We start from the raw sequence: 13,198 nt of genomic DNA on the forward strand, positions 1-13,198 counted from the left end.
GGGGTTTAGGGAGGGCAGTACCAGCACATCACAGGCACTGAGGGTTAGGGAGGGCAGATACCAGCACACCACATACAGTGGGGTTAGGGAGGGCAGATACCAGCACATCACGGGCAGTGGGGTGAGGAAGGGCAGTTGCTAGCACACTGAAGACACTATAGGTTAGGGATGGCAGATATCAGCACACCGCAGGCAGTGGAGGTTAGAAAGAGCAGACACCACAAGACAGAAGGCAGTGAAAGGTTAGGAAGGGCAGATACAAGCACAGGCAGCTGGGGGTTAGGGAGGGCAAATACCAGTAAAACACAGTGAGTATGATTAGGGAGGACTGATTCCAGCACACTGCAGAAAGTGGGGGTCATGGAGGGCAGATATCAATACAGTACAGGGAGGGGGGTTAGGGAGATCAAATACTGGTACAGTGCAAGGGGGGTCTGGGAGGGCAGATATCAGTACAGTACAGGGAAGGTGGGAGAGGGAGGGCAGATACCAGTACAGTGCAGGGAGGGGGGGGGTCAGCGAGGGCAGAATATCAGTAGAGTACAGGAAGGGGGGTTAGGGAGGGCACAATCCAGTACACTGCAGGGAGGGGGTTAGGGAGGGCAGATATCAGTAGAGTGTATGGAGGGGGGTTAGGGAGGGCAGAAACCAGTATGCACTTGGGGGTGGGGTGGGAAGTGCATAATGACATTAAAACTCTGACAGCTGGAGCCTTGATGTGCAAAGTGATGGGAATGTGTGTGGATGTGGCACCTGAAATTAATGTAGCACAGGGAATAAAAACAGGAAGGGGGGGTCCTAATACCAATACAGATCATGACACAGGTAAAGCGTAATAATGGTACTAGACTTGGAGATGGGGAGTGCATAAAGCCAGTAGAATTCTGAAAGCAGGATCTCTGACATGCAAATCAATGGGTATCTGTATATGGAATATAAATCTAGCACAGGGAATAAACAGAAGAAGGGTTGGCTAGGATACTGATACTGAATAGGAAGAGGGAAAAGTGTAATAATGATACTACACTTGACAGGGGCTTGATATTTGTACTTTACTGGGGAAAAGGAGACACCCGATGCCAACACTTCACAGAGAATGCTGCCTCTGACACCTGGGTTAGGCCTTGTTCTGGAACAACACAAGGTGGGTGGGGCAGGACAGCACTACAAGAGAAGTGGGTAGGACACAAAGTGTGAGGGGCATGATACTAGCGTTGCACATGTTGGTGACAGCAGGCTGATGCCAGGATATCAGCAGGAGTGTGGGATCTGCTACCAACGCAGCACAGAAAGTAGGTGAGGTCTGATATTCATACAAGCCAAAGGGGCGTGGCATATCAGCACTGCAGACAAGGGGGGTTACTACCTGTCTCTTACCCAGGACAGATCTTATTTGGGTACTTGTGACCTGACAATAAGGATGAAGGAAGGCAAATAGCCAGACACCTTAGGACAACAAAAATTCCCACATTTCTGCTAATATTTTTATTTGAAATGCATTAGTATTTTGTAAAACAACAGAAAAAACTCAGATTCTAGAAGAATGAGCTTTTATTTTTTTTTGCAAAAAAATGAAGTCCAGTCCTTTGCACTTGTAGGCATGTTTTTTTTTTTGTACACAAAATTTTACACATCCACTGAAAACAAATTCACACTTTGGGCATCTGAAGAGGGGACAGCCCTATGATAAGAGATCTAACAATGGTAGAACATGGGAGTCTGATGCCAGTAAAGTATAAGGTGGGAACCTGACAACAGTGAAACACACAAATAGGTGGATTTGATACTGCACAGGGGGTGAAGGTCAGACAACAGTAAAGCACTGAAATAAAATGGCCTGATTGTGCATAGAAGTACGGGACTTGTTGTCAGTGCACCACAGGAAATGGGATCTAATGCCAGTACAGTAAAGGAAGTGGGCAGGGCTTTATACCAGTATATGACAGATACTGGTGGGTGTTAATACCAGTACTGCAAGGTAACAGGATGGGGCCGGATTTTAGTGCAGTAAGGGGAATGAAGGGTCCCAGCATAAGTAAGATGCATGAAATGAAAAGGACAAGCTGGTTAGCAATAGTAAAGTCACTGCAACTTAATACAAATATCATGTGAGGTGGAGGTCGGCCACAAACTTGCAGCAGGCTGAATCTTGATCTAGTGGAGATGTCAATATAAGTATTCTCAAAGTCCATCAAAGATGTTTGATGTTCCAGGCTCTGTCAAGAGAACTGTATATCACACTGTAACCCCCATCAGGTTCACAGGACGCTGGCTGTAACGTTTGGAAATATCAGCCTCAATCTGAAAGACAGAACAAGAAACATTACTTAAAAAGTGGCAAAAACAAAAGCAAGTCATACGGAAGCTTCATTCTGTTTAATGGTGGTAATAAGGAATTCTATCATCAAATGTTCCTTCCATGCAAGTATGGCTTTATTCATTATTTTAACTGGTGCAAAACACAATACAACACAAAAGTGGTGTGTGTGTGTGTGTGTGTGTGCGTGTGTGTGTGTGTGTGTGTGTGTGCGTGTGCGTGTGCGTGTGTGTGTGTGTGTGTGTGTGTGTGTGTGTGTGTGTGTGTCCAACTGACCAAACTAAGGACATCCCATCCCAATCATGTGTGTGTGTGTGTGTCCAACTGACCAAACTAAGGACATCCCTTCCCAATCATGTGTGTGTGTGTGTGTGTGTGTGTGTGTGTGTGTGTCCAACTGACCAAACTAAGGACATCCCTTCCCAATCATGTGTGTGTGTGTGTGTGTGTGTGTGTGTCCAACTGACCAAACTAAGGACATCCCTTCCCAATCATGTGTGTGTGTGTGTGTGTGTGTGTGCGTGTGCGTGTGCGTGTGTGTGTGTGTGTGTGTGTGTGTGTCCAACTGACCAAACTAAGGACATCCCTTCCCAATCATGTGAATAATCACATAATAAAATATACAGGTGTATTAACTTTAGCTCAGAGACAAACTACATTCCTAGAAGCAATGACAGCATTTAGCTGTACAGAACGGCACCTTCAGCACATGCAAAAGAGCATATTCTTCAAAACAGCATTTGCTACAGTTAATGATAATTCCAGAGTACTCTAGTAACCTTAAGAATTTACGAAATTTAACAAAAATCACTAAGAGGCCACCTAATTAAACAGAACAAACAAATGTTACAGGGACACTTTTTAATTAACAGCATCATGTTTTATCCCTTACATGCTGGAAGCTTTGCATTTTACCAAAGTATTTTGCCTTTGGTTGCTGATTTTATGACAGAATTCTTACAGAGCACTGTCCACTTTTCTAATTGTAATTCTATTGTTATAGTTTTTATTAAATTCAAAGACTTGGAAAAAGTTTGAACTTAGTGGCATCAAACTGGGAAAAAAGTCAAATTGCAATGAAGTAGGGTATGGTTACCTGATAGAGGATCAGGACCGGTGGAGGTATGAACCAAATGTCAATGTCTGAAAGAACTCGCGTGAAACAGCACAGGAGAGAAAGTTTAAATTAAAATCACCAAGGAGAATGAAATTAGGTTTGTGAATTGGGGAGTTATGGAGTTCACGAAGGATGAGTAAGAATGTAAAAAGTGGGTGTTAGGAAGGACTCAGCAACAATGTGGTTTGATATGGCCACCAAGGGCAACAAAACTAACCAGCCAGTCTGACTTGTGATGAAATAATTACTAACACAGGAGGCAAGACAAAAGTGAGGTTCTAGTGAGAATTACAGCACCTCTTACCAGCAAGTGGGAAGACTCATTTCCATAAAATCTTCTGTTACGGAGACTATAGCAAAAGGTGTCGACAATGAGTCTGGGCTTGTTTTCAGATAAGGAATGAATGCTACTTTTAGCAGATGTCTCCAGGAGTCATACAGATCAATTTTATTGTTTATGTTTCTCAAGAAGTTCTAAAGTGGAACAACAGTATTGTCCTGGCTTTAGCTTAGTGTCCTCTTCGAACATCAAACACTGTTCCCGTCCTCCTACCTTTGCAGAAAGGTACTAGTCTTTTCATCCCAAATCTCGTAACAGAAAATATTATGAAATCTGAGCTATCCATGTCACACATGCAAATTAGGTTCACAGACTAAAGAAAATTCACAACTCACCAGCTTCTGGAACTCTTTAGTTCTCTGGATCAGTAAGTCCAGCTTAGGTTCCAAGGCTGCTTGTTCTGCTAAGGCATCCTGACGCTTCTGGATTAGCACCTGTTGCTTCAGCAGCAGTTGGTCAGCCTGCTTCAGTTTCTGATGAAGTAGTTCAGTTACACGGTCCACGTACCTACAGAAAGAATGGACAGAAAGTCCACAAATAAACAGAAAAAGCTGGAGTGCACACAAACTGAATAAATAACAGGAAAACAATAGCAATACAGGTTTATAGGTGAATACTGGACTAACTGTCCTGGAGGGCTATTTTAACCCTAGCCAATAATCTGAGATCAGAATCAAATCCTGTACCTTGTGTCTGTGAGGTGACAACTGAAACCATTATGCCAAACCCACCCTCACTAATATTTTGGTGAAGATGTCTTTAGTTGCAGACCATCCATTGCAATTAAACCTGATAAGCTTACAGCTATCTTCTCATGTTAATCACTTTATTTAAAAGATCAAGTTAATTTTTTAAGTATTCTTTTATGAAATATTGGCAGTTTATTCTTTATCTATATATAATACAATTCACTGTATCAGTTCTCTAGCATAGGAAATATCTTTGTTATGAGTGGATATAAGTGTATATTGGTTCAGTTGTTTTTAAAAAAAACATGGTTCTTTCCTTACAGGAACAAATAACTACATTTAAACTGCCACCTCCAGAATTTATGTCAGTTCAAAACAGAGCATTTATATTAAAAACAAGTTATGCTATTAGAAATACATATAGAATGGAAATTCCAAAATGTTATTACTGTTCTTACAGATATCAGTTTTATTTGTTGGTTGTTTCATTTATTTATTATAAAATCAATTCTTAAATTAAAAATATTACAAAACATGTATGCACAAGTTTTATTTGCCAGACCTTAATACGAGTAATAAAGGTATTATTTTAAAGGGTAGTCTGACAGCGGTGAGATCTGCAGTGGGAGTGACAGATGCGTTTAAGGTGGAGGTGGGATTACATCAAGGATCAGCTCTGAGCCCTTTCTTCTTTGCAGTGGTGATGGACAGGTTGACAGACGAGATCAGACAGGAGGCCCCGTGGACTATGATGTTTGCAGATGACATTGTGATCTGTAGTGAGAGTAGGGAACAGGTGGAGGAGACCCTGGAGAGGTGGAGATATGCTCTAGAGAGAAGAGGAATAAAGGTCAGCAGGACTAAGACAGAATATATGTGTGTGAATGAAAGGGAGGGTAGAGGAATGGTGAGGATGCAGGGAGTAGAGTTGGAAAAGGTAGACAAGTTTAAATACTTGGGATCAACAGTTCAGAGTAATGGTGAGTGTGGAAGAGAGGTGAAGAAGAGAGTACAGGCAGGGTGGAGTGGGTGGAGAAGAGTGTCAGGAGTGATTTGTGACAGATGAGCACCAGTAAGAGTGAAAGGGAAGGTTTACAAAAGGGTAGTGAGACCAGCTATGTTATATGGGTTGGAGACAGTGGCATTGACAAAAAGGCAGGAGTCACAGCTGGATGTGGCAGAGTTAAAGATTTTAAGATTTGCAATGGGTGTGATGAGGGTAGAGAGGATTAGGAATACGTATATTAGAGGGTCAGCCCAAGTTGGACAGTTTGGAGACAAAGCTAGAGAGGCGAGATTGCGTTGGTTTGGACATGTGCTGAGGAGGGATGCTAGGTATATTGGGAAAAGGATGCTAAGGATGAAGCTGCCAGGTAAGAGGAAAAGAGGAAGGCTAAGATAAGGTATATGGATGTGGTTAGAGAGGACATACAGGTGGTTGGTGTGACAGAGCAAGATGCAGAGGACAGGGAGAAATGGAAACAGGTGATCCGGTGTGGCGACCCATAACGGGGAAAAGTCGAAAGAAGAAGATTTTAAAGGCAGCAACTCTAACTTCATGATTATTTGGAAGACTATTTTTCTTGGGACATATTACACATAACTTTATTCACGCCTTACAGACTTGCTGAAATGATGATGAATTCAGCCTGTTAGGCACTGGATATGTCACTGTAATACTTAGAATCCTTTCGTACGGCACCTTGCGATGACAAACTGAATCCTTCTAGACATCTGGTTCATTTTTCATACTCCTAGTCCTCCCCTCTGGTCCCTGGATCTGAAACATCTTTATAAAGGAGTTTTGTAAATATTGCTTGGAAGATAGTCTCAGAAACTGGAAAAAGAGTCTTCTCCTACCCACATGTATATATTTAAACTCAAACTTCATACGGTCGAGACCATATGTTCGACTTTCTGAATAACTGAAGCATTTGTATGGCGATTACAGTACAGTGGGTATTGGGGAATTTACCCTTTTCCCCACTGTAATCTGATCTTAGAGTTGGTGTATAAAATTTGTGGGGGGTGTGAGGGGATGGGGTGCAGGGGAGCTTGCCACCCTACAAAAACATAGATTTCTGCTGATTTGTTTCATTAGTTTTCGAAAAGTTGAACATATAGGCTCGACCATATGAAATTAGAGTTTCCAAAAACTTGATAATTTGACATAAACCCATATATGTGTGTTTATATACATAGCATACACAGAGACACACAAATAGATATTTTCAGTATTTCCTTTTGATACTATATTTTTTCTTTCCTTTCTCTTTTTGCATTTTAGTTTGCTTTATTTAAAAATAAATATATTACTCACATACTTTGAGTGCTTTGTATTAAACAATGCTATCTTGTTCTTAATTACAGCCGATGTTATTTTTATTTACTTAGCTTTGTTGTCATGTCAAACATTTATCACATCTGTTATTTATTTGTTATATCTAAAGGAATTACCTTTGTCATTTGATCATGTATTCTGTATTTTTAAATACGTTTATTTAATAAAAAGTCTGAATAATATAAATGGTATTTCCTGGCCCCTCTCTACCTCTATCTCTGGATCTCCCCTACCTTTCCTCACCTACCTCTTACTCACTTAAATGCCTTCCTGGCTTCCCTCTCTGTAATCCATTCTTTCTGTCCATTCCGTGGACCTACAACTCTGCCTGTGAAGAACTACTTTCACAAATCTGGGGTGTAGTCTGCCCCTGTTACATGTTAACTAAGGTCTCTGCTTCACCTTCTGCCCTTCCTCCTTAGAATAACCCCTTCACATCTCCATGGTGTCCTCTTCTGCCCCACAAATTATACGTTTCTCTGCCCCTGTGGTGAAAAAGGACCTGAAGGAATGTGTGCAGAGAGACAAAGATGGAGGTTATATCAGAAGGACCCTAGACAGAAGTTGGGTAGATGGACAAGGAGAGGAGGTACGACCTACAGCGAACTAACAAAGGAGGAGGAGGAGGAGAGTGAAATAAGCAACGTAAAGGAAACATATGAAAGGATGCAGGGTGAGCGATAAACCAAAAGGAATGCGCAAGAGCGATCTGGATAGCAGAAATGGTGAAATGACTGCAACTAGTTTGTGACCAACATCTTTTTATTATATTGCATATGTTTTTATATACAGCAAACAATGTTTAGATAAAAAAGCAGGAACATTATCTTGGTACCAAGACGAGAGGTGCGGTTAATGCAAATGCTCAGGGGTACGAATGGGAGAAACTGATTACAACTGAGCAGTGAATGAATGTACAGAAGTTCAAAGCAGAGAAACTGATAACGTGGGAGCCATGCTTCTCTGCATTAGGCAATAGCCAAAAAGGGAAACATCTGCCATGTCTGAGACTGAATGGCTAAAAAAAAAACAAACAAATATACAGAATTTAGGGTGCCATTTCTCTGAATGTTCCTATTTCTCCCAGGTATGGCAATCTCGGAGTTAGTACACATAAGTTCAAGGAATGTGGTGGTGGTGGGGGGCTGCCACCCTGCAAAAAAGAAGTTTAAAGTAGAAGAGCAATGTCTGAGATTTACCTTTCTCCTGCATTTTCAGGCATTTTGTTTTGGTGTGTCTGCACTTGGCACTTTGGGTGCCTACATTTTAATAGTGAACCCCAAAAAATACAAGAGAGGGATGATGGTACAAATGCTGCTTTTGACAGAAATAAGTTAAAGTTCTGAAGCAGTGAAATGGCAAAGAAAAGTGGTACCAAGGAATGCAGTGTAAAACTGATCAATAATATTGTCAAGGTAAGGAAAATCATTAAGGAAAGGAGGAGAGAAGGTGGTACTGAAATAGGATGAATGCAAAGTATAGGTGATAAGAAAGGAGATGGAGTTCAAACAGATCCACAGAAGGAGAGGCAGGGAAAGTTAAAAAAAGCATGCTTTCTCTCATGTAAACAATACGAAAACATGGCAAGAAAACACAACTTTTAACTGTCCAGATTTTTGCCTCATGCTTTTGGTCTGTTCCTCATAAAATTGCATGCCTTTTTTGGCAAATCATTGAGGACTGAAGTTATTAAATAATGACATGTGTGAGTTTCAGACTTCATGTCCTTCAAAAATGCATGCTAACTTAATCCCCGTTATTCTACTAACTTTCTAAGTTTATAGGATCAATTTGTAAAATCTGCCCCTATTTTGGGCCTTTGCCCCTTCCACCATTTTAGGCTTTGTACAAATAATCTTCTGCCAGGCGGTTGAGAGGTGCATGAAGAAGGCCTTACATTGCAAGTTGCCTAATTCTGATGTTGTACCTATGGGACTGCATGCATATAATATTGATGACAGAATTTACAAAAAATAATAAAAGCTTACCCTGTGACTGACTGATGCACAAATGATCAGATGTTTATTCCTCAATCAGAAATGACAATACAGAAAAAGTTAGTCTGTCTCTTCACAGCTCAGCTCAAGAAAGATCAACTGCATGATGATGTAACAGAAGGGAAAGATGAAAATCCCCACTAGAACACACAGTGCTCTCACCCAGAGATGTTTCTCTGTACACATTACATGAAAAAATACTTTCATGATCAGTAACACCGGGGAAATGTGATCATGAAGTTGGAAACTCACCAAATTATCCTCCATCAATGGCAACAGAACCCCCAAAAACTCCATGTCTATATTTAATACATGTGTATACATGCACACACATGCACATATGCAAAGTACATATTTTAAACTGAAGCAGTAACAGTGTCTGCTGTGCCTGGCAGCTACACACAACTGAGCAGAAATAAGTCTCAAACATCTGCTTCTATTCTGGTTGCACCTCTGAACCTCTACATTTGCTTGATTTTCAAATGACTTGGGTCTTGCTGTTTGGATACTGGTGGGCAGTTCTGCATTAGTAAATTTCTCGATACTTAGTGTAGACTTAAGACTTGGATCTTTAAATGATCTTTAAGGTTCTCTAATTTTTATAAACCAGATTCTTAAAATGAATGGACCATAAGTGCAGAATAACAGAGCGAGTGGTAGTTTGTGATTATCTTTATTGGTCTTAAGGCCACATATGCATGTAGTGAGACTGACTCTTAAAGTTGACTATGAATAAGGGGATAAATTAGAGGCATACAGCAATCTGCTTGGACAGGAAACCTGTGCAGACCTGTGCTATCCCGCTTCAGGAAAAAGGATATAATTAGTCATAATATATTAGTCATCTGTAATGACTAATCTTTTACAGCGTCATAAAGCAGGGAAGAAAAGGAAAGCTCATGGCAAAAATCTTCTACTGCAAAATGATAAACCACTCGCCTACTTGGATAAAAAAAATATTATTTATTTAATTATTGTTATTTTTTTTTTTTTTATTTTACATTTGTTAACCGTGTTAGTCCGATTGGATACATGTCCATTTTCAGCGGAGGCCCGGGGAGAAAAGCTCCACATTGCAAATAATTGACACTTAAGGATGTGGTTACATAGGAATCTAAACCTTTAACAAATCACAAACAGTTTATGGTCAAGGTTCCAGCTAAATGAAACAAACATTGTGTGTTTATGGTATACATATACAGAGATAACATTATACATCTCTGAAGTGTGTAAAAGAAAGAAACGTATTTCAATGTTGAATGCAAGGATGATAGTTAAGATAAAAGGTGGTTAGCTAAGAAGGAAAGTTATTGTGAATAGAATGTAGAGGGGAAGAAGAGCACAGGCTCCGAATGGGTAGCAAACAAGTTATCCTCCTGGTAATAGAATTCTAACGTTTGTAGAGAAGTGAATGTTGTCTGGGTGGGGAATGGTTATTAATGGGTATTTCACCTCTGTGAGCTATGTTTATCTTACCTTTGTCTTATTATTTTTTGGGTTAGTCTGGGTGTAGACATGGACATAGCTATGTTTTTCTTACCTTTTTGTTATTTTTAAAAGGAGTTGGCATAACTTAAATTGCAGAAATGGCACTGCTAAATGCCCTTTGAGCTCCCCTGCTGTATACTGTCATTGTTAACAGTACGCTCTCAAACATCCCCCTTTGTCTTAACTGTTAAACATCCCTTGGGCTCACCCACATTAGACGGGTATATTTAAATGCATGCTTCCTCATCTCCCTTTGACTTAACTTTCAGTTATCATTTGTCTCTCCCACACTGGATTGTCATAGTTAAAAAGTATGCTACCTCGCCCCCCCCCCTTTGCCTTAACTGTGAATCGTCTTTTGGGCTCCCTAAATTTAGACTGCTATAGTTAAAAGTATGCTTCCTTACCACATCCTCTCTGCCTTAACTGTAAATCGTTCTATGGGCTCCCCCACTATAGACTGTCATAGTTAAATGTATGCTCTCTCACACCTCCCTTTGCCTTAATTGTGAATTGTCCTTTGGGCTCTCCCACTTTAAACTATCATTGTTAAAAATATGATCCCTCAGACCCCTTTGCCTTAAACTTGTAATTTTTCTAACTGCACAGGAATTTGGTGTGAAAAATGACTAGCTGTAACCAGCAAACTTGCTTTAATTATGACATTTTTGGAATGATACATCAGTCAGTTGAACATTTTATTCCTAGCTGTAAGTTAAACCATAGAAGGGATGTATAGTAAAGTTGGGAACATCCTGGCATTCTCCCTTTTTGTTATATTAGTTTTTTTTAAATAAAGTTACATAATACCTGATGGCACTACTTTGCTTTTTTCAGGAACTTTCAGGTGTAAAACTAATATCCTTGGTGTGTACATCTGATGCCGCAAACAATTTCTGTTTGACCAATGTTGCTAAATGTGTTCTGCAAAACTAAATCAAAAACCTCCTGTAATATTACACTTATTTTTTATTTTTCAGAAATGTGAATCATGATGGTACATTGCAGGTGCTCAGCAGTTTTCCTCCGACTAAAACAAATGGAACCCTGCATTATAAACAAGAACAAAGCGGACATTGGCACATAAAAGCAGCTTAGATTTACAGAAGATTAGTAAACTGAGTTCTGTACAGCCTGAGAAAGAAATGTATTTACAGGACCAAGGAAAAACATTACTTGATCAAGACATTTATGCAATTAATATGCAAGGAGCAAATTCAAACCGTATCAAGTTGAATATCCACCCTGCTTATAAAATATTAAACAGTTCCTTCCGCCAATTCCCAAAACTTAAGACTCCATATGAAATCCTCCCAAACAGTTCCTTCCGCCAATTCCCAACACTTAAGACTCCATATAAAATCCTCCCTCCATTCTATCACTTTTTGCTCTTGCCAAAGATGAAAAGGCATTCAGTAAAATTGTCCCTGGCCCTCAAATTAGCTATGGTATGATTTCAGTTATTCTTGTTAGGGGTAATTTATAATTATCGACCATGGGATGGGTAAGGCTAATCATTAAACCAAAAGGGATAGGTTTATTTGAGCGCAAAAAGGGAAAATGGCTAGGTTTAAAATGGCCCACAAAGTCAGCAAACCTAGAACTTACCTATGAAACTATGAACTTCTGATCCCAACAAAGAGAAAGATTCTTCAAAGTAGGACAGACATAGAGAAACCCTCTTGGGGCCTGTCTGATACCCAGTGCCGAGGTAACAGTCTTGCTGTGTAGAAGAAACTGAAACATGCTCTTTTAGACATAGAATAAAGGACATCTAAACCCTACACGTGCCTTGCATCTGCAAACTATATTACACTTACCTGACAGCAGAAGAAACAATAAGCCTATCCAGCCTGTTCTTTATTTAACCTTGTGTATCACCCTCTGTCCCATCTACCTTGCCATCCTTCCTATATATAACCCTACCGGGCCTGTTCTTCATTTAACCTTGTAGTCCAACTCTGCCCCACCTGCACAGCCCTGAATACTGCTATCCTTTTGAACAAAGACACAATGGACACAGTGCACCATGTTCCTGGTACCGAGCTAGTCTCTTAGCCAGGCCCTCCATCTCATTCCAGTTCCAAGTCCTTCTCCCTCGTCCACTGCTGCAGCCTGTCAGTATATCCCTAATGCCTAGTATACTAAAAAACTGCAGCAGAGGCATAGGATATCTCTCACCGTCTCTCTCTCTCTCTCTTGAAATGGATAAACATTTCCACATGCTGGAAGGATTCCTCTTGACATCCTATCTGGAAGATATTCTGAACCAAAAACCAGGCTGCGAGATAAAGTTTGCTGTCACCTCAACCACAAGCAATTCCTTGGCTTGTAGCAGGAACATTTATTGCACCATAATGGACTTGATATCCTGAAAGTAAACCCCTTTCAGGCATCAAGGAGAGACAAGTATAAGTTTTGGTCTTTCCTTCTTGAATCATACAAACAGGAACAGAAGCAGGGGAATGATTAGAGCAGACAGCTTCTAATTCTTCAGCTCCAGGACAGGACCGGAGCTGAAGAATTAGAGTCATGGCTCTAGAGCCTCTAGAATTAGAGTTATGACTACCGAGTCCAGTAACAAGACTTCTTTGCCAAGAATGTGAAGTTCAGAAAGGGTGGTGCTTTTATGGCCCATTGTTGGAGTTCAACTGCCTCTCCAAACCTGCATTTTGTTGTTTAAGCTCCATATAATGGACTAGCTGTTTGGCTGGTTCAGGAAAGACCCTGGAAGCAGATGTCCCTTCACAGCTTTCAGGGTTGGGAGGCCAGCATGTAGCTCTAACTGGGTGACATGGAGGCCCTTTCCAGTGGTGGGGAATGACATCTCTTGAACCATGGACAATCTGAGATCAGTTTCCTACTCCACTTAAAAATGTCTGCTATCAAAACCTATAACAGGGTTTGGA

At 40.5% G+C, this 13,198-nt stretch overlaps 1 protein-coding gene across 2 annotated transcripts in view; it reads right to left on the minus strand.

Annotated features, from left to right (window-relative positions):
- Window positions 1-1,564: 1,564 nt before the first annotated feature.
- Window positions 1,565-13,198, minus strand: part of CDK5RAP3 (CDK5 regulatory subunit associated protein 3) — a 613,925-nt gene continuing 602,291 nt past the window's right edge. For both annotated transcript variants that reach the window (XM_044055301.1, XM_044055302.1), the window contains exons 13-14: window positions 4,110-4,281; window positions 1,565-2,301 (exon numbers count right to left, since the gene is read on the minus strand). In XM_044055301.1, the coding sequence (XP_043911236.1) occupies window positions 2,236-2,301; window positions 4,110-4,281 (238 nt within the window). In that variant the 3' untranslated portion in view covers window positions 1,565-2,235. The remainder of the gene's footprint in view (window positions 2,302-4,109; window positions 4,282-13,198) is intronic.

This window comes from Protopterus annectens, chromosome 13.part0 (genome assembly GCF_019279795.1).
Source record: "Protopterus annectens isolate FY-2018-M chromosome 13.part0, PAN1.0, whole genome shotgun sequence".
NCBI lineage: Eukaryota > Metazoa > Chordata > Ceratodontiformes > Protopteridae > Protopterus > Protopterus annectens.